The 21,190-nt window shown below is 51.0% G+C and overlaps 1 protein-coding gene across 1 annotated transcript; it reads left to right on the top strand.

Annotated features, from left to right (window-relative positions):
- Nucleotides 1-256: 256 nt before the first annotated feature.
- On the top strand, nucleotides 257-20,254 carry STRN4 (striatin 4). The gene is made up of 18 exons (XM_058195987.1): nucleotides 257-437; nucleotides 5,124-5,227; nucleotides 5,376-5,449; nucleotides 5,570-5,648; nucleotides 6,349-6,549; nucleotides 7,167-7,323; nucleotides 8,153-8,303; nucleotides 8,820-8,933; nucleotides 9,062-9,177; nucleotides 9,358-9,533; nucleotides 10,084-10,131; nucleotides 10,871-10,992; nucleotides 11,861-12,025; nucleotides 13,149-13,289; nucleotides 13,528-13,626; nucleotides 14,170-14,256; nucleotides 15,851-16,039; nucleotides 17,803-20,254. The coding sequence occupies exons 2-17, from the start codon at nucleotides 5,199-5,201 to the stop codon at nucleotides 16,018-16,020; spliced, it is 1,929 nt and encodes a 642-aa protein (XP_058051970.1). The 5' UTR covers nucleotides 257-437; nucleotides 5,124-5,198; the 3' UTR covers nucleotides 16,021-16,039; nucleotides 17,803-20,254.
- Nucleotides 20,255-21,190: the final 936 nt, after the last annotated feature.

Below are 21,190 nucleotides of genomic sequence, written 5' to 3'. Positions count from 1 at the left end.
GCGGCCTGCCGGCGCGCGCGCCCCGTCCTCCGCCCCTCAGCCGCGCGCGCGCCCCCGTCCCCCTCGCCCCCGTCCTCCTCCTCGCCGTCCTCCTCCTCCTCCTCCCGCGCCGGCCGGGCCCGCGATGTGGCAGCAGCCGCCGCCGCCGCCGCCCCCCCCGCCGCTGCTGTCGTCGCCCCTGGGGGCCGGGGGGGCCCCCCCGGCCCGGGCCGCACCCCCGCCTCAGGCGCCTCAGGCCGCCGGGGAGACCAGCGCCGCCGCCCCCGCCGCCCCTGCCGCCGCCGCCGAGCGGAACCACCACCGCCGCCGCCGCCGGCGGTTCCAACCCGGGCAGCGGCGAGCTGAGCCTGCCGGGCATCCTGCACTTCATCCAGCACGAGTGGGCGCGCTTCGAGGCCGAGAAGAGCCGCTGGGAGGCCGAGCGGGCCGAGCTGCAGGTGGGGCGCTGACCTGGCGGGTGGGGGGAAGGCGACCCTGCCCGCTGCCATATTCCTTGCGGGGAGGGAGGGAGGGGGAGCAGGGGGGCGCTCCATCCCATAATAAGGCCTGTCAGTCTGAGGGGGGGGTCTCCCAGAGGCGCCCCTTTGCGTGTGTCGTTCTTGGGGGCTGCTGGGAGTTGTAACCCCCCCCCCGCGGGGCCTCTTTGGAGAACCCCCCCTCCTCTTTCAAATAGGAGGGGGGGGTCTGTAACGCTCCAGATGGCTACTTGGGGGGGGGGCGAGTTGCAGGGACCCTCAAGCCCAGCATGGCTGAACCCCCCCCAACTGTGGTGGGTAGCCATTCCTGTATCCCCCCCCTTCTCCCCCCATGCTTTGAGGTCCTCCCTGTCCTGTAGAAAGCTGGGTTGGAAACTGAGGGGAGATGAACCCCTCCCCTCTTGATGTGGGGGTTTGGTGCTGTGAGTTTGGGATGCAGAGGGGCAGGAGGTGGGCAGAGGTGAGACACTTAAGCCACACACCCCCCCCCAAATGGGATTTGGAATGAAGGCTTGGATTGGATAAATGTCGCCCCAGGTCTGCATCCGGTTCAGCTTCCTTGATCTCCAAAGATCTAGGTTGGATCGCATCTGGGGAATGGTTTTTTTCCATCCTTCTGCCGTGGTTGGTAAACTGAGGACCCAGAGGGTTGGGGGCAATGTGCAAATAATGCTGACCACCCAGAGTGTGCTCTCAAGCGCTGTGGGGTAGCATATAGAATAGAATAGAATAGAATTTTATTGGCCAAGTGTGATTGGACACACAAGGAATTTGTCTTGGTGCATATGCTCTCAGTGTACATAAAAGAAAAGATACGTTCATAATATAAGCCTCAATGCTATTGCTGTTTCCATAAAATATTAGATCACCATTTGCCCAGGATGGAATAAAGAAGGACGCCTGTCCTGGGACACGGGGTTGGACTAGAAGGCCTCCGAGGTCCCTTCCAGCCCTGGGATCCTGTGAACGTTGCCATACAGGAAAGGCAAGAACCGATTAGGGAGTCGAAGAGCATCCCACAAAAAAGCACTTTAAACAGCTTCTGTGCTGTGGCCAAAAACACACCTGCAGACATGCTGTTTTAGCCTCCATTGCGGTCAGAATTCAGTCCCTGGTTGCCTGATATTTAGGCCATAAAGAGAGGCAGGGGAGAGGCATGCTAATATCCGTGAAGGATAACTTTTATTTGAAGGTGCGTGTAGCCCAGGCACAGGGGCTATAAGTGCTGCTTTTGAAGACTGCTCTTAGCACCATCTCAGACAATTTGGTGTATCAGGTCTGTAGAAGAGTAAGAAATTATAATCTGTGTCTTGGAATCTGGTGCTGGAATGACAATGAAATATCCCATATTTAGCCCCCCCAGCTGGCGATGGAGAGGGGTGCGTAGGGAAGTGTTGCAGCCACCTACTCAGTAGCAGATCAGGGAAGTATTAAAAGAAAGGAGCATCTGCGTGAGGTAGGGAGAAAGGCTCATCTTTGTCACCCCAAACCGGTTGGGAAGCAACGATCCCCCGGCTGCCATAGTGACGGTGGAGAATATAGAAGGCGTGTGGTGCTTCTATATCTCGGAGCGTGTACAAATATAGGAGTGGGTGCGATTGACTGAAGACTGGAGATAAGAATGGCACATGCACACTTGAGAGCAAGGAAGGACCGGTCCACAATCGGATGAGAAGCAATGGATGGAAGCTAATCAAGGAAAGAAGCAAATTCTGGGTTCGGTTGTGGGCCGTAAGTCAAGGGCTGCCTTGGTTGCTGGTGTGAACTCGGCCATCGGGGTTTCTGAAGCTGGGATCTCCGATGTGCTTTTCCTGGCGCAGGTCCTTGCCCAGCGAGTTTTACAGGTCTGTTTGAAACAATTCAAAGAGAAAACAACCTCGCACACACACTGTGTCTGTCAGAGCTGGAAGGAGGCGGGTGCGTCCGTCCATTGTCGGCCATGATTAAAGCCCACTGAAACGAAACAGCCACGAATCGCTTCTTCAAGCCACCCTAATTCTAGAAAATAACACACCACCTCTCTTCCTTTCAGATGCTCTGGCTCCAGCCATGGAGTTCTGGGAAGCCTAATTAAATTTTTAATTACATCCCCAATGCGGCCTGTAATCATTAACCCACAAAGCCTGTTTGCAGTGGCACCGAGGTGGCGATCAGATAACTCTGGCCGCCTTCAGTGTGGATTTAGCCTGAGATGCCAGGGTTACTATTGGAAGCAAACCTTTGGCCTGGGTGAAATCCTCTTCCCTTTTGCACAATGGTTTCATTTGTTTCTTTATTATAAATATATTTGGAGCTGTCCCGTCTGGCTGTTTGTGCCTTTCTGTCTGAAGAAGGGCCACCCCCATCCAGAACCAATGAGAAAAGATCCCCAGATTTGGGTGGTCTTAAAACCTGTTAGGGTTCATCCTAAATCTCTTCCTCCCCATCCAGACTGCCACAATCTCCAGGCACGAAACTCTGGAGACATCCCTTGATCAGCCCAGAGTAGAAAGCTACAACCGGCTGTCCTTGGTATACTGAAATCTATGGAGATTCTCAGTCATCCAGCACAGGGGTCTCCAACCTTGGCAACTTTAAGACTTGTGGACTTCAACTCCCAGCTTTGCTGGCTGAGGAATTCTGGGAGCTGAAGTCCACAAGTGGTCAAGTTGCCAAGGTTGGAGATCCTTGATCCAGGGCACAGTTGTCCCAAAGACGCTTTTTTCAAGAGGCAAAGGGACTTTCTTCATTTTTCCTTTAAGACGTTTCGCTTTTCAACTGAAGAAGCTTCTTGGATGAGAAGCAAAACGCCTTCAAGGAAAAACAAAGGAAGTCTGTTTGCCTCTTGGAAAAAGCACCTTTGCGACCTTGGTACAGGTAGTCCTCAACTTACAACAGCTCGTTTAGTGAGTGTTCGAAGTTCAAATAACACGGAAAAAAGAGTTATGACCATTTTTCACACTGTCACGTGATCAAAATCCGAACGCTTGCCAACTGGTTCGTATTTATGACGGTCGCAGCGTCCTGGGGTCACGTCATCCCCTTTGGTGACCTGGTAGGCCATGTCACGTAGAACAACCATGTCACTAACTTACCAACTGCAGGAATTCACTTAATTCCATGGCGAGAAACATCGTAAAATGGGGGCAAAACTCACTTAAAAAATGTGTCACTTAATAAAGTAAATTTGGTGCTTAGTTGTGGTCGTAAGTTGAGAACTACCGGTATAAAAACCTTCATTATAAAGATACAAAACATCACAGTAAAAATGAAAAAAAAAACTATAAAAATTTAAAATATGCAAAGCAACCATGGAGGCGTTCTCCATGTCTTATCCATCTGGTTACTCCAGAGCGGAAGGTCTGAATTTTTACTGCTGCTTACTATCTGCAATTTAAGTTTTCCTTTCTAAAAATGCCACTTTTTCTTGGCCATTTTCTACCTACGAGTCTTAACTTTCCAGCATCCCCGAAACCCTCAAGGCTGGATGTGCCGATTTTCCTCCTCCTCCAGATCACAATTGTTAATGTTCTGAGTCTTGTAACACCTGGATGGTTAAGTTAATAAGAAGGACGACATGAGCAGGAAAAGGCAAGATCAGAAGCGTTCTCTTGTACTACACTGAACATGGAATCCTAGGGCTAGAAGGGACCTAAGAGGACCTCTAGTCTAACCCCCTGGTCAAGGCAGGAGACCTTATTCCAGCGGTTCTCAACCTGTGGGTCGGGACCCCGTTGGGGGTCGAATGACGATTTGCCAGGGGTCGCCAAAGACCATCGGAAATATGGGAAGTATACTTGCGAGTCGAAGAATCGCGCTCCAATGGTTGACTTCATAAGCCAGCTGCAGGCTCTTCAAATCGCTAGCCGAATTCGGCTTCAGGCACGATGAATTAAAAAAGAGAGAAATCTTTGCTCTGATGTCTCCCTCTCAAGCCAGCTGCAATCACTCCCAATTGCTAGCCTAATCTGGCTTCAGGTGCCATAAACTTAATAGGGGAGGAGTCTCCGCTTTAATGCCGCTGTCCTCAAGGCAATCACAAGCAGTTCAGATCGCTGGCCAATACGGCTTCAGGCACAATAAATTCAAAACGAAAATAATTTTACAGTTGGGATCGCCACATCGTGGGGAATTGTATTAAAGGGGTCGCAGCACTATAAAGGTTGAGAACCACTGCCTTATTCCATCTCAGTCAAATGATTGTTCGGTCTATTTTTGAAAACCTCCAGCAATGGAGCACCAGGAGGCAAGCTATTCCATGGATTCATTCTACTCACTTGTCAGAAAGTTTCTCCCTAGTTGCATCTCTCTTTAGCAAGCTTTCACGCACTGCTTCTTGTCCTCTCCTCCTTTGGAGAATAAGACAGTCCCCTCTTCTCTGTGACAGCCCCTCAAATACTAGAAAACAGTTATGGTGTCCCCCTTATTCCTTCTCATCCATGGGCTAGACGTACCTAGCTCCCTCAACCATTACAATTTAGCCCCCAGAACTTTTATCCTCTTTGTTGCTCTTCTCTGCACACTTTCTAGAGTCTCTTTGTTGTATTGTTGTGATCAGAACTGGACGCACTACTATGGGTTTATGCTCCTCCTCACACACACACGGGGGATGTTTGCGCAGCTGGTCAGAATTGCCTGTCCTTAACTTGGGGTTCCTGCCTCTTTTAGGCCCAGGTGGCTTTCCTGCAGGGCGAGAGGAAGGGTCAGGAGAACCTGAAGGCCGACCTCGTGCGGAGAATCAAGATGCTGGAGTATGCTTTGAAGCAAGAAAGGTGAGCCACCATGCAGGCATCACATCCCCTCCTGAACGTCCCATTCAGAGGCGGGGTGTAGATACGCCTTACTTCAGGGACCTCCAAGCCCTGAGAAATTACTGCTGACATCCCACATCCTTTCCTAAGCTTCCCTTGTTAATTCCAGGTCAAAATACCACAAGCTGAAATTCGGCACTGAACTGAACCAGGGAGAAAAGAAACCGGAGGCCTCTGAACCAGGTAGTGGGGCCGGGCTCACGGCTGCACCTCCGTCAGGGGGACTCTGGTGCAGAGGGCTGCTGTTGGGTGGGCCCCCGGAGCCGAGGGACTTTGCTGATGGGACTCTCCTTTTACACTTAGTGTCCAATGGGCCAGCCGAGCCCCTTTCCCTGGAGAACAGCCCCTTCATCTGGAAAGAAGGACGCCAACTCCTCCGTCAGTGAGTGGCCGAGGCTTTCTGGGGGAGGCAGGGTTCTCCTGAGGGTGGGGAAGTCCACCGGCCCTCCCCAGCGATGCTTGAGGAGGTGGGGGATAACAGCCCCTTGGCAGCTGTTTTTTGGACCGTTTTAACAAGGAGTGTGCTAGATTCCTTGTCCTCTGGATGAAGTGTGCCAGGTTGAAACTGTCTGGTTCTCGACTTACGACCGGAATAGAGCCTGACCATCATGGTTGTTAAGTCATATAAATAAGTAAATATAAAGTTCTCTAAATAAATAAAGACAGGATGTTCATAAGGCGTGTCAGCCATGCGACCAGTCTGATTTTAAGACCTTTTTGCGTGGCAGTCGTTAAGCAGAGCAGTGGTTTGCTATGGGCCAGTTTGCCAAAAAAACGGGAAGTGACGGTTTTCAGCAAAACTCTGGTAAAACGCAGTGATGTGAGCATGAGATGCTGCCAATGGGCGTAAATGCAGGCTGGTTGCCAAGCACCCAGAGTGCGGTCACATGACGGGGGGGTGTTGCAGCCATCAGAAGTTGGGAACCAGGTCATAAGTGCCTCCAGAGAGGCCCCGTCATAACTTTGCTTGGTTGCAAGGCGAGGACTGCCTGGGTGAGTTTCGGCCTCGAGGCCACCGGTTGCCAACCTGCCCGTTGGGCTAAAGGCTGCCTCTCCCTCAGACCCCGGGGTCTCTCTTCCAGGTACTTGGAAGAAGTGGGCTACACGGATACCATCCTGGATATGCGCTCCAAGCGAGTCCGCTCTCTGCTGGGCCGCTGCTCCATGGAGCTGAACGGGGCTGCCGAAGCCAGCGGCCTGGGCACTGGACCAGCCCTGGCGGCCCCCAGCCTCAACGGAGGGGAATCGCTTCTGGTCAAGCAGATCGAGGAGCAGATCAAAAGGTGAGTGGCTGTCGGGATGGGCTTGGGGAGCGTCTGTCCGGGTTAGAGAAGGTGACTTTGCTGGGAGTCATGGTTTGTGGGCGCCCATTACCGCAGCTCTTGTTGGGTTTCCTGGAACAGTGAAACCAGGCACTGGTGTTTTTTCTTCGTAGCTCCTGTTCCATGTAGCATTGATGAAGTTACCCAGTTGGGTTATGAGATGTATGCAAAAAAACCATCAGGCTCAGAGAACACCAAAGACCTCCACAGTTCTCCTCCTCCTTCCTTCTTTCTCCATTTCTTCCTTTGCCTCTCCTTTTCTTTCTCCTCTGCTTCCTCCTCTTCCTCCTCCTCCTCCTTTCCGCAAACCCCACTCCTTTCTAGCACAGATGATGTTCCCTAATTGGGTAATGAGATGCCTGCAAGAAAACCACCAAGCTCAGAAAGCACCAAGGACTCCATGGTTCTTCTCCCCTTCCTCCACCACCTCCTCTTCCAAATCTCACTCCCTTCTAGGACTGATGATATTACCTAGCTGGGTCCTGAAACATCTGCTAGAAAACCCCCAACCTCAGCACCCAGGACCCCTCAGTCCAGCCCTGAGCTACAACAGAATTTCCTTCTCTTCCTTCTGGCAGGAACGCAGGGAAGGAAGTGAAGGAGCGGATCAGTAACCCCGTCCTGGAGAAGATCCCCTTTTTGAGGGGCTGCGAGGACGACGACAGTGACGAAGAGGAGGATATGGAAGGCCTGTCCCTGGAGACGCAGCGGCAGCACAAGAAGCAGCGCGTAAAGGTAAACCCTGCACCCCTTGCGCAAGTTGTTGGGGTGCAGCAGGCACTGGGAGGCAGGCAGGAGACTAAGCTGCTGAGCGGTGCCCAGTTTCCGGTGAGGACTAGAACCTTGTCATTTTTAAGGATGGAAACTGGAGTTCAGCTATTCTTGCAATAAAATTTCTAAAGAAAAACTGAGCGGGAAACAAGGTGTTTTGTGATGTGGAAGTTTTGCCCGTTCTTAGTTTGGTTTATTAATCAAGGTTTTTCCTTTAAATCAGGAGTGTCCAAGCTTGGCGACATTATGACTGGTGGACTTCAATTCCCAGAATTCCCCAGCCAGCAAAGCTGGATAATTCTGGGAATTGAAGTCCACCAGCAAAACTGGCTGGGGAATTCTGGGAATTGAAGTCCACCAGTCATAAAGTCACCAAGCTTGGATGCTCCCCTGCTTTAAAGCACAGGATCTCAATCACCGCGTGCATACGATTAGCCGTCTCTTTTGTGTTGCGTGTGCAATGTTTTAATTTATTCCCTTTTGTTTTTCAAGTTGCAAAAGCAGAATATCAGCCTGCTGCCGTTGCGGTAGCCCTCATTCCCTCCAGAAGCATTGTAGCTTCATAACGGGGCTATCCTGAAAATTACAAGGCCTTATTGGGGGGTCTTTTCCCTTCAGTTGGATTTGTTTGGGGGCACAAGGAATATTATACAGCCTTTTCCGTTTCTGTCGCGCGCTGAGACAGCAAACGAGAAAACGGCCTTTTTCTACGGCCAAAGGGATGGAATCCTCTTGAGGTGGATGAGGAATCCAGGCCCTAACCAAGCTCTGCTGGCCGTGCTTTTCTTGGCAGCTGGCCAACAAGCCCCTGATGCCAGAAGTGGAGGATGATGACGACGATGAAGATTCGGAGGACGCCCTGAGCGAATTTGACTACTTGGGCTCCGGGGAAAACGGGGAAGGATCTAGGGACACGCGGCGTGCCGGAGATGGCAACGAACTGGGTAGGTTCTCGGTGGTCTTGATGGATGGTCTCCTGGCTCCTTTATCAGGGAAGGACCTGAAAAGGTTGGATAGTCCTTCCATTCCCCACCATTCAGTCAGAGCTGAAGAAGCTTCCTGGATGAGAAGTGAAACATCATCAAAGAAAACCCAGAAAGTCCAGGTGCCTCTTGGAAAAGCACCTTTGGGCCTCACTTAGTAACAGAAATCTGGGGCTCCGTTGTAGTTGTAGGTTGAGGACTACCTGTCTTGTCTTTGGTGACACCTTTGTGCTCCCTGAATTTCAAAACGGGGCCTGATTAGCAACTGTCAAGGCTGACTCAGTCTTTCCTTCGTTCCTCCTCTCCCCTTCCTTCTTCCTCCCTCCCTCCCTCCCTTCCTCCCTCCTCCCCTTCCTCTTCTTCCCTCCCTTTTTTTCTTTTCCTTCCTTCCTTCCTTCCTTCCTTCCTTCCTTCCTTCCTTCCTTCCTTCCTTCCTTCCTTCCTTCCTTCCTTCCTTCCTTCCTTCCCTCCTTCCAGGACCCCGCAGGGTGAAGCTGCAAGGGATGCTGGCTGATTTCAGTGACGTTGATGGACTCTCTCCTAAGCCTTCAATACCGGCAGCCATGACTTCTCAGCCCAGGTCCCACGAAGGTGATTGGCTCCATCCTTTTTTGGTTTCCCGTTGACCTTTTCTGTGGCCCTGTCCAGAGCTCCCCTTCCTTTCTTCCTTCCTTTGCTCTGCCACACTCAAACTGTTTCTTTTCCCCTCCCCAAATCAGGGTCGCTGGGCTTCTCCTCGGATGTCTTCATCATGGACACCATCGGAGGCGGGGAAGTCAGCTTGGGGGACCTGGCGGATCTGACGGTCACCAACGACAATGAGTTGAGTTGCGATGTGAGTAGCCCTGGAGAGGTTCTGGAAGGCCTGTTGCCCTTCCACCTGCTTTGTCCTCTCGTTCATCTCCCAGCGCTACCGGGTGGGCCAAAAGGGAGGGCCCGCGGGGCAGGAGGGAGGAAGGCGGCCCAGGAAGAAGCCCCGGCCGGCTGTTGACTCTTTTCCCTCCTGCTTTCCCAGCTCTCGGACAGCAAAGACGCTTTTAAGAAGACGTGGAACCCCAAATTCACCTTGCGGAGTCACTACGATGGCATTCGAGCTCTGGTCTTCCACCACCGGGAGTCGGCTTTGGTCACCGCCTCGGAGGACGGCACTCTCAAGCTTTGGAACCTTCAGAAGACCGTGGCTGCCAAAAAGTGAGCCCCAAGGGGGGAACTCCTCCCTCCCTCCCTTCCTCCCTCTATCTATATCTTCCATCCATCCATTGTCTGCCTGCCTATCTCTCTATCTCTCATCCATCCAACATCTATCTATCATCTATCTCTCTATATCTATCTCTATCTCAACATATATCTATCTATCTATCTATATTTTCTATCTATCTTATCATTTCTCTCTCTTCATCTCTTTCTCTCACATCTCTCACCCTGTCTGTCTGTCTGTCTGTGTCTGTCTGTCTTCTATCTACCATCCATCCATCATCTACCTGCCTGCCTATCTCTATCTCTATCCATCCATCATCTCTCTCTCTCTCTCTCTCTCTCTCTCTCTCTCTCTCTCTATCTATCTATCTATCATTTCTCTCTCTTCATCTCTTTCTCTCACATCTCTCTCTCTCTCTCTCTCTCTCTCTCTATCATTTCTGTACCACCCACCCACCCACTTCTGTGCCTCTGGGCAGTTTACAAATAAACCAGTCAAATCGTGTGAAAGCTACAGTCTATTTTTGGTCTTTTCCGGTTCCAGGAACGCTGCACTGGATGTGGAGCCCGTCTATGCGTTCAGAGGACACAGGTGCGAAGATGTGCTTGCTGCAAACAGGGTGGGGGAGATTTTTAGGACGCCAGGCAGACAATGCCATAGGCTCCTCCCCTTGCAGGAAAGTACAGGTATCCTCAACTTACAGCAATTCACTTAGTGTCCGCTCAGAGTTACAATGGCACTGAAAAAGTGGGCTTAGGGCCGTTTTTCACACAACTGTTGCCATGGTCACATGATCAAAATTCAGCCACTTGGCAACTGACTCGTATTTATGACGGTCGCAGTGTCCTGGGGTCGTATGATCGGCTTTTGCGATTTTCTGACCAGTCAAACCAACGGGGAAGCCAGATCCGCTTAACAGCCGTGTGACTAACTTAAGAACTGCAATGAATCGTTTAAGAACCGTGGCAAGAAAGGTCGTAAGATGGGGCAAAATTCACTTAACAGCTGTCTCACTTAGCAACAGAAATGTTGGGCTCAATTCTGGACATAAGTCAAGGACTACCTGTACAAAGACATTACGTGGCCACCTCTGGCCTACTTTCTAACCTCCCACCCCACCCCCCAGCAGCTGCCCCACTCTGCCAATTTGCCCTGCCTAACAAGGGAGGGCGGCCCCGAGAACCTCAGCAGGCAACCCTGCACTCGGCTCGCAGAGGGACTAACAAAACCATCTTCCTCGTAATGGTGTTGGGAATGGTCGTTTGAGCGTACGGTTCCTTCTTGCCTCTTCCAAGCTCTTCTCAGCCCTTCTCGGTGATTTCCTCCTTAGGGGCCCGGTGCTCTCAGTGGCCATGGGTTGCAACAGCGAATCCTGCTACAGCGGTGGGTCAGACGCCAGAATCCGCTGTTGGAAGATCCCCGATCTTGGCATGGACCCTTACGACGGCTACGGTAGGCAGGAAACTCCCCTGGTTCAGCCGCCGCCACCTCCTCCTCCTCCTCCTCCTCCTCCTCCTCCTCCTCCTCCTCCCCTCTCCTTGCTTGCCAAGTGGAATCCCGAAAGGAAATGCTTGGATGGAGAGCCGGGTTTTATTGTTTGGAGGCAGGAACTGTGGGGCTTCCTCCGTATTTAGAACCAGAGACAAAAGGAGGGGCAGGCTTTGCGGTCTCGTTTCCTCCCCGATATATCATCTGTGGATTCAGAAGAATTATTCTGGTGCCCTGGCTGGGTGCTCGGAGCTTCCCTCCCTCCTGCTGCTGAAATAGACGAAGGCTTTTGGTTTTCTTTAGCTGGTTGTCGCATCATTCAAATTCAATGTTCCTTTTACGTTGCCTTGAACGGCTGGTCATTTCTTCATTTCTTCCCGTGCTTCATGGGAGAATCTGCAAACATGGTTTATTTACTACTGAGATTTATCGACTTTATTTTTATCCTCCCTTTACAATTTAAGGCAGCAGACATACATTCCTTCCTTCTTTCCTCCTCCTCCTTTCCATGCAACAACAATCCTGTGAGGTGGGTTGGGCAGAGACAGATTTAATTTATTGTCTCCTGGCAATTGGGCCAACTGGTTTTCATGCCTGAGGCAGGACTCGAACTCACTCCCTGGTGCCTTCACTGCTAGACAAAAACAGGCTTTTATGCTACTTTGGTCTGACCAAAACTAAGTGGCTTACAAGTAGAACCTTCTTTTCCTCGCTTCTAAATTCCTATGTTCCTAACCAAAGGACCTGCTAGTCTGATTTGTCCCCCTGCTCGCCGGGCACCGTCTGCGCCAAGCGAAGCGTGCCAGATGTTGTCTCTCTCTTTGTGGCGTAGATCCGAGCGTGCTCCACACTGTCCTGGATGGCCACACGGATGCCGTCTGGAGCCTGGCCTTCAGTCTCGTGAGGAATCGCTTGGCTTCCTGCTCGGCGGACGGCACTGTGAGGATATGGGACCCGTGCAGCGGCTCCTGTCTTAGCACCTACAACGCGGACAGCGGTGAGCCAGGCTGGGAGGGGGGTCTGCAGAGGGGGGCACGTGGGATTCCCCTGGCACTACAAGGGGGTGTGGCAGACTCCAGCCTTTCAGATAAGGTGGAATAAGATAAGAAACTCTTTATGGTCACTTTCTTCTGTGAATACACTGGAACACATCAAAAAATGAAATTCTGATGCCTGCTCTCAAATGTGTGTGTGTGTATACATACACATACACACATATACACACACACACATATATAATGTATACACACACGCAAGGCGCATGGAGCGCTGTTCTCTTCCCACCAAAGTGGTCCCTATTTTTTTTTTCTTGCATTTTTTACATGCTTTTGAACTGCTAGATTGTCAGAAGCTGGGACAAGTAACCGGAGGTCACCCCGTTACGTGGCACTAGGGATTCGAACTGCCAAACTGCCAACATTTTGATCGACAAGCTCAGTATCTGAGCCACTGAGCCACTGTGTCACTTTATAAACATACACACACACACATATAATAATCACAGACCATTTAGAATACAGAGCAGAAAAAAGAGTCTTGAAAGTTAACAAGGTTGAAACACCCATGAATATAACTTACAAATCAGTTGTAACTTCAAATGGTCAGTATACAAACTATTGCAAGTCGAGGATTACCTGTAAATTAAAAATCAGAATACTACAGAACAGAGGGTTTTTTTGGTTTTATTTTTCTTGCATTTTTTACATGCTTTTGAACTGCTAGGTTGTCAGAAGCTGGGACAAGTAACCGGAGATCACCCCGTTACGTGGCACTAGGGATTCGAACTGCCAACATTTTGATCGACAAGCTCAGTATCTGAGCCACTGAGCCACTGTGTCACTTTATAAACATACACACACACACATATAATAATCACAGACCATTTAGAATACAGAGCAGAAAAAAGAGTCTTGAGAGTTAACAAGGTTGAAACACCCATGAATATAACTTACAAATCAGTTGTAACTTCAAATGGTCAGTATAGAAACTATTGCAAGTTGAGGATTACCTGTAAATTAAAAATCAGAATACTACAGAACAGAGGGTTTTTTTGTTTTTTTTTACAATTATTGCATTTGAGTGCTGACCTCCCCCTTGGCCCCTTGGGTTCTCTCCTGCAGAAAGCGGCACGCCAACCTCCGTCGCCTTCTCCAGCACCGATGCCACGCGGGTGGTGGCAGCCTTCCAGACGGGCAGGGCGGTTCTCTATGACGCGGAGGCTGCCTGCCCCATCCTGACCTTCGAAGGCAGACCTGCCAGTGGTGAGTTGGGGCAGGGTGTGTGTGTGTGTGTCTATTTTTGTGTGGATTTCAGGTGGGCAGGTTGCATTTTGAAATGATAGACGTGTCCTTAGTTCTAAAATAGCCATAGCCCTTAGACTCCTCTACCGCTTCACAGTGCTTTACAGCCCTCTCTAAGCGGTTTGCAGAGTCAGCAGTTTGGGTCCTACAACCCCTCTTGAATCAGAGCACATGCCCTTCTTCTCTTGCCTTTGAACAGGAGCCAGTCAGATCAACCAAGTGGTGAGTCACCCCACCCAGCCTGTCACCATCACAGCACACGATGACCGAGGAATCCGTTTCCTAGACAATCGGACAGGTAAAGGGGGCGGGGGAGTTACGGCCTCTGATTCCTTCAAGGGGTTCTTGGGGGTCTCTGAGCTTGACACTTTCTTGCAGACGTTTCGTGACCCAATTAGGGAACATCTTCAGTGCTAGAAGGGAGGGAGGGTTGTGGAGTGGAGGAGGAGGAGGAGAAGTGGGAGAGGAAGACTATGGAAAACCCTGGTGCTTTGAGAGCTTCGTTGTTTGCTTGCAGATGTTTCATAACCCAACTTGGTAATATCGGGCGGAGGGTAGGGGGTGTAGGAGAAGAGAAGGAGAAGAAGAATAAAAAGAAGAACTACTACTACCGTGGGGTGCTTCGTGCTCTCTGAACCTGGCTGTTTTCTTGCAAACATTTCACTAACCAACTAGGGAACATCATCAGTGCTAGTAAGGAATGGGCTGAATGTCGAGCCTGAGCAACAGATATTCTCCTTCACAAGAACGGGAAGCGATTCCCCCTTCAGGGCTGGCAAAGAAAGCTGGCAGGATCCGGTCTAGCAGCCCTGATCATGTTTCCCCTCCCTCTCTTGCCCAGGGAAAGCCGTGCACTCTATGGTGGCCCACCTGGATGCGGTTACCTGCCTAGCTGTGGATCCCAACGGAGTCTTCCTGATGTCGGGAAGTAGGTACCTCCTCTCCCTTCGTCTCCTGGGCAGAGAAATGAGCGAACCTCACCCAGGGCTGCTCAGCACAACAGAGTGGGAGGAAGGAGGAAGCTGTGAGGCCTGAGGCTCCTCGGGAACTCCGCTTCTCTCGGGCCAGACCTGGGCCTGTCACCCCCCCCCTCCCCTGTGCCACCTCCCTCCCTTTGGGGGTCCCTGCCTGGCCAGCGTGAGAAAGCAGAAATCAGGTGTCAATAAGGAGACGCCATACATGCAGTGCAGCTGCCTCGGTTTTATGTTGGAGAAATTGTGTTTTGTTTCTTTTTTTTTAAAATAAAACGTTTTATTTTAACATTCATATCCAATAACATATTTAATGTACCATCATATACAATTAATCGGACCTGCCCGGTCACCACCCCCTTCCTACTCTCTTTCCTTCTCTACCTTCTTCTACTTTCCACAACCATCCTCCCCCTCTCTTATCTATATCCTCTCCTCCTTCCTCCCTACTCCTTTCTTCTCCCTCTTCTATCCTTCTTCCTTCCTCCTTCCTCCCTATTCCTTTCTTCTCCCTCTTCTATCCTTCTTCCTTCCTCCTTCCCATCATTCTGAAATGATAGCCAGGCAGCTCCGATCTTACATTGATTATACATCTTCAATCATCTCTGTATATTAACCATCAATCCATTTTCTACCTCATCCCCTCCCCTCCTTCCTTCCTCCCCACCCCGGGACTTCCCAGAACCGAATACAGGGTATAAAACTAACAACAAAAATTAAAATATAACACAAATCATAATCCATAGTCACTCCTTTTGTTTCTTTTTTCAATTGATATGCAGGTACGGTAGTCCTCGACTTACGATCACAGTAGAGCCCCAAATTTCCGTTGCTAGGCGAGACAGTTGTTAAGGGAGTTTTGTCTCGTTTTATGACTTTTCTTGCCACGTTTCTTAAGTTGAGTCACTGCAGTTGTTAAATGAGTAATACGGTTGTAAAAGCGAATCTGGCTTCCCCATTGACTTTGCTTGTTGGAAGGTTGCAAAAGGGGATCACGTCACACGCACACAGACACACACAGACAGAGACACACACACACACACACACACACACACGGCACTGGGACTGTCGTAAATATGAGTCAGTTGCCCAGCATCTAAATTTTGACCACGTGACCCTGGGGGTGTGAAAAATGGTCCTAAGTCACTTTTTCAGTGCTGTTGAAACTTTGAACAGTCACTAAATGAACAGTTGTAAGTCAAGGACTTCCTCTGGGTGGGTGGGTGGGTGCATGTGTGCCTACGCATCGTCACAGTTCTGTTGGTTCGGCCCTCCACCACAATCCCAGTTCCTGCTATGTGGCATCTCGGGAAAACTAATAGCCGACTCCCACGTTGGATGTAGTCCCGAGTCTTGGGTTCCAATGCTGACAGTCCCTGGCTGAGAACTCCCTTGAGAAGATGCCGTTTGGCCTCAAAAAGGCCCCAGCCTGGCCTTTCGGTTTTTGGCCGAGCAGTTGTGCCCAGAGAGGGGAGGGAGACCCTGGCACTCTTGCCTTGCGTGGGTATGCGCGTCTGGGGGTGCCTCCCAGCCGTCTCTTTCTTCCCGCAGGCCACGACTGTTCGCTGCGGCTGTGGAACCTGGATAACAAGACCTGCACGCAGGAGATCACGGCGCACCGCAAGAAGCACGAGGAAGCCATCCACGACGTGGCCTTCCACCCCAGCAAGGCCCTGATTGCCAGCGCTGGAGCCGACGCCCTGGCCAAGGTCTTCATATGAAGGGGAGGCAGGCCTACAGGTAAGCCCTGCTCCAGAGAGATTGCTCAGGAAGCAGGAGGGGCTTCTGCTTGAGCAGGGGGCTGGGCTAGAACAAGGGTCTCCAACCTTGGCAACTTGAAGACTTCAACTCCCAGAATTCCAAAATGGGAGCTGAAGTCCACAAGTCTTAAAGTTGCGAAGGTTGGAGACCTCTGGTCTAGAAGACCTCCAGGGTCCCTTCCCAACTCAGTTTACAGCTAGTCCTTGACTTGCAATCGACCCCCAAAATTTCCCTTGCTAAGCGAGACAGTTGTTAAGGAGTTTTGTCTCGTTTTATGACTTTTCTTGCCACGTTTCTTAAATTGAGTCACTGCAGTTGTTAAATGAGTAATACAGTTGTAAAAGCGAATCTGGCTTCCCCATTGACTTTGCTTGTTGGAAGGTTGCAAAAGGGGATCACGTCACACGCACACAGACACACACAGACAGAGACACACACACACACACACACACACACACGGCATTGGGACTGTCGTAAATATGAGTCAGTTGCCCAGCATCTAAATTTTGATCACGTGACCCTGGGGATACCTGCAATGGTCCTAAAGTCACTTTTTTCAGTGCTGTTGAAACTTTGAACAGTCACTAAATGAACAGTTGTAAGTCAAGGACTTCCTCTGGGTGGGTGGGTGTATGCATCCGTGCCTACGCATCGTCACAGTTCTGTTGGTTCGGCCCTCCACCACAATCCCAGTTCCTCCTATGTGGCATCTCGGGGAAAACTAATAGCCGACTCCCACGTTGGATGTAGTCCCGAGTCTTGGGTTCCAATGCTGACAGTCCCTGGCTGAGAACTCCCTTGAGAAGATGCCGTTTGCCCTCAAAAGGCCCCAGCCTGGCCTTTCGGTTTTTGGCCAAGCGGTTGTGCCCAGAGAGGGGAGGGAGACCCTGGCACTCTTGCCTTGCGTGGGTGTGCGCGTCTGGGGGTGCCTCCCAGCCGTCTCTTTCTTCCCGCAGGCCACGACTGTTCGCTGCGGCTGTGGAACCTGGATAACAAGACCTGCACGCAGGAGATCACGGCGCACCGCAAGAAGCACGAGGAAGCCATCCACGACGTGGCCTTCCACCCCAGCAAGGCCCTGATTGCCAGCGCTGGAGCCGACGCCCTGGCCAAGGTTTTCATATGAAGGGGAGGCAGGCCTACAGGTAAGCCCTGCTCCAGAGAGATTGCTCAGGAAGCAGGAGGGGCTTCTGCTTGAGCAGGGGGCTGGGCTAGAACAAGGGTCTCCAACCTTGGCAACTTGAAGACTTCAACTCCCAGAATTCCAAAATGGGAGCTGAAGTCCACAAGTCTTAAAGTTGCGAAGGTTGGAGACCTCTGGTCTAGAAGACCTCCAGGGTCCCTTCCCAACTCAGTTTACAGCTAGTCCTTGACTTGCAATCGACCCCCAAAATTTCCCTTGCTAAACGAGGCCGGGGTTCGGCGAGTTTCACTCCATTTTACGACTTCCCTTGCCACTGGGGTTAAGCGAATCCCCGCCGTCGTTAAACCAGCAACACGGCTGTTAAGTGAATCCAGCCCCAGGAACCCTGCAACTGTCATAAATACGAACCACGCGGCTAAGAATGCAAATTTGGATCACGTGACCATGGAGTGGTGGTCCCAAGTCCCTTTTTGTTTGTTTGTTTAAGTACCGTTCTAACTTTGGGAGGTCACTCAATGAACTGTCGTAAGAGGAGGACTTCCTGTATTCCATTATGCCATTAGGAGCCTCCCCTCTGCCTCTTGCTTCCTCTTCCCAGGAATCCTGCCTCTTCCGCTTCCTCCTTCCTCTGGCCCGGCAGTGGTGCTAACACAGCGCGTCCCTCACCTGCCGGGACCCTCCCCGTCTCTCCCCTGAGCTCGGGACCGATGCCTGCTGGACAGCACGAGGGGCCAGCTGCAGCCCCTTCCTCGCCCTCGCAGCTCACCTTTCTTCACCAGCACTGAAAACGTTTTTCCACTCATTTCAAGGCCGCCTTGTGGTTATTATTTCCCACCTCAGGGAGTGGAAAACCCCCCCCCCCCAATTTACCCCCACCACCACCACACCCCCAACGGCTGTTGGAAGGGGAAGGAAACCCCCTGACTCAGTTGCTGGAGTAGCTTGGGAAGAGGCACCTGGACCCCTAAACCTCAGCCTCCTTGGGGAAGGGGCGTTGAAATCTCTTCCCCCACCTCCGCCCCCCTTTTTGGCTCGGTTGGCTGAGGACATTTTGGTTTTTTAAACGTTTTGGGCCGCTTTTGACGCCGCACAGACTCTTCCCGAAGACGGACAACGCGCACTGGATGCCCAGCTCCAACGTCGGGGCCTTTGACTCGCCCTCCGGCCCCCCGGTGTGGGCTACAGAGCTCAAGATCTGGAGGAAATCAAGTGCCAACCTTCGCTCCTTCTGAGCCACGAGATGAGCCCCTCTTCTGCCTCTCCTTCACCTCTTTGGCCCCTTCTAAGTTGCACGCCTGGCGTGCCTCGCTCAGCGGCGATGATATTCAGAAGAGGAGACGGGGTGTCGGTCTCGTCCAACCCCCTGCCTCCAGTTTTCTCGGGCAGGCCTCCTGGAAGAGGCAGGAGATTCTGGGTGAGGGTCTCCTCTGGTTTTGCCCGTATTCTAAAGCAGGGGAATCTGCAAACGTGGCCCTTTTAAGACTTGTGAATTTCAACTCCCAGGATTCCCCAAAGAATTCTGGGAGTTGAAGTCCGCAGGTCTTAAAGGGGCCACGTATGGAGACTTCTGTTCTAAAGGGGGCAGGTAAGAGAAGGGGGTTGGGGAGGGGTCCAAGGAGCAGGGCTGACAAATCAACCAGCAAACAACCACGTGCTGGTCTACCCTGCTAGAGACGGAACATCCCGGCTTGTTCCCCTCCTTGCTGGCAGGGGTCTTTGGGGGCAGGAGAAAGGGGTCCGCGAATGTGATGAATAGGGTGATGAGGATGGTGAAAACTTTGGGGGAAGAATGTTGTGAGGCCCACCCTGCGAGGTTACTCCTGGGTGACCCTGAGAGGGAGGGGAGGGGATTCCTCATCCTGGGCTATGAGGAAGGTGTCCTTGCTTCTGGGTGGGTGGGCTGCGTGCTTGCAGAAGGTGGAGCCACCAGTTTTGACCTCTCTTTGACAGCTGGAAGCAAGCAATCCACAACTTTTCTCAATTTGGGCCACTTTTAAGAAGTGTGGACTTCAACTCCCAGAATTTCTCAAGCTAACCAGCCATGGGAGTTGAAGTCCAAACATAACCGGTTGTGGAATTCCAGAAGTTGAAGTCTTTCCATCCTGAAGTACAATAGCTGAGGGAATTCTGGGAGTTGAAGTCTGGAACTTTTGAAGTTCAGTAGCATGCTGGCTGGGGGAATTCTGGGAGTTGAAGTCCATACCCTTTCCAGTGGCTAAAGTTGGGGAAAAAAAACCCACTTATTGGAGAGCCATGCCTAAATCCAGCTGCATGGGAGCAAGAGGGGCACGAGAAGCCACGTTCCCACCTATTGGGGGCCTGCACTGCGGATCAGACCATCCGCTATCCTGGAGGGGTGGAGCTCTTGTAAATTGTTCTCCCCGGCGCCTCCCATCTTCATCACATCTGGGCTTCTTCAATTCTCTGAATTGGCCAACCTAACCTGGGCTGGGCAGCTGCCAGCCTGTGTGCCTGGCCTGGGACAGCTGTGGAAGGAGTCGCGGGCGGTTCTGCAAAGCACTGGTGTACCTCGACGCAAGGTGAGGACAGAAGCGCAACTCGTCGAGGGGCATATCTGCAGCGAGGGGTCCTAAAAGTCAAGGGAGCGAGCACCACCAGGAGATCAAAGCCCCATCTTTTCTTTTTTTTTAATGCACATCTGTGGGCTTTGATTTCCCGACTCGTGTCCATCTTGACCTTATAAAACTCCTGTCCCTACAAATGTCCCCCAAACTGTTTGCAAACACCCCCTTTCCTTGCAGTTAGGAGTAATTTTTGGGGTGTGTGTGTGTGGAAAGGGGAAACGGTTTGGGTTTCTCTTTTTTTCAATTTTTATCTCCTTTCGTTCTTTGGGGTGGGTATTTGGGTCTTCCTCGTTTGTTTTTGTATATTCTGTACAGTCGAAGAAAAGGTTTGAAAAGAGAAAAAGGACACACACACACACACCCAGGCACTCCGAAGGGCTGATGATCCTGGAAATCACCACAAACAGCGTTATCACTGTGTGATAGTTTCTACGCACCACAGTCGTTTTTTTAAAAAAGAGAAAACGTCCAATTTGAATTCGAACCGGGAGGGGGAGGAGAAGGCCGATTTCAAAGGGGAGAAGAAGCCGTGTCACATGCACCCCTCCCCCTTACCCCATTCCCCCCCCTTCCTTTTCTCCGTGGGGCTCATCGGACTCGGCACGCCTGCTTTTTTAAAAAACAAAACCCGCCAATTTAGCTTTCTCCTATATTTATTTGAACTCTTGTCTTTACAATTTGGGGCCTTGTTTTAATACTAAAACTCAGCTGTATGTGGGACAAAGAAAAGAAAACCTGCCTCGGTAATAATATTAATAATAAAAGTAATAAATCTTAAAAAAACCCTCATGATTGTTTTGCCATAAGAGTGGAAAACTGCAACTCTTTTTTCTGGTCGTCTGCAGTGCTGGGGGCTTGTGCCCCGTTCACAAGTGCTGTTTCCAAGGGTTGGATTTTTCTGGTAATTTTAAAGGCCCCCAAAGGAGGCCCACATCTGTCCAGAAAGGGAGCTCCGTTGGAGATGCATGGGAACCAGTCTGCTTTTTCCTTCCTGGGGAGGAGGGGAGGCACCCCCTCCCCACAACCCTGGTACAACTTATAATAATAATAATAATAATAATATTTTTATTTATAGACCGCCCTTCTCCCAAAGGACTCAGGGCGGTGTACAGCCACAAATAAAATACAGAAAGAAAACAACAATACAAAACTAAAAACAACCCTTAAAAAACCTATTTAATTTGGCTACTTATAGATAAAAATATTCCCTCTAAAATTTACTAAAAAATTTAAAACCCATAAATCAATTTAATAATATAAAATTTAAGCGAGTCCAGCAAGACGAAATAAATAGGTTTTAAGTTCGCGGCAGAAGGTCCTAAGGTCAGGTATTTGTCGGAGTCCAGGGGGAAGCTCGTTCCATAGGGTAGGAGCCCCCACAGAGAAGGCCCTCCCCCTGGG

This window comes from Ahaetulla prasina, chromosome 10, assembly GCF_028640845.1.
Source record: "Ahaetulla prasina isolate Xishuangbanna chromosome 10, ASM2864084v1, whole genome shotgun sequence".
Classification (NCBI taxonomy): Eukaryota; Metazoa; Chordata; class Lepidosauria; order Squamata; family Colubridae; genus Ahaetulla; species Ahaetulla prasina.
Note: the sequence above shows the minus strand (reverse complement) of the source record. Positions and strands in the feature narration are given on the sequence as shown.

Excerpts from the sequence above, each read along its gene's own strand:
- STRN4 (XM_058195987.1), top strand. The coding sequence starts at position 5,199 with ATGCTGGAGTATGCTTTGAAGCAAGAAAG. Across the intron at positions 10,132-10,870 it reads TATGCGTTCAGAGGACACAG|GGGCCCGGTGCTCTCAGTGG; the intron begins GTGCGAAGATGT and ends TTTCCTCCTTAG. Across the intron at positions 14,257-15,850 it reads AGTCTTCCTGATGTCGGGAA|GCCACGACTGTTCGCTGCGG; the intron begins GTAGGTACCTCC and ends TTCTTCCCGCAG.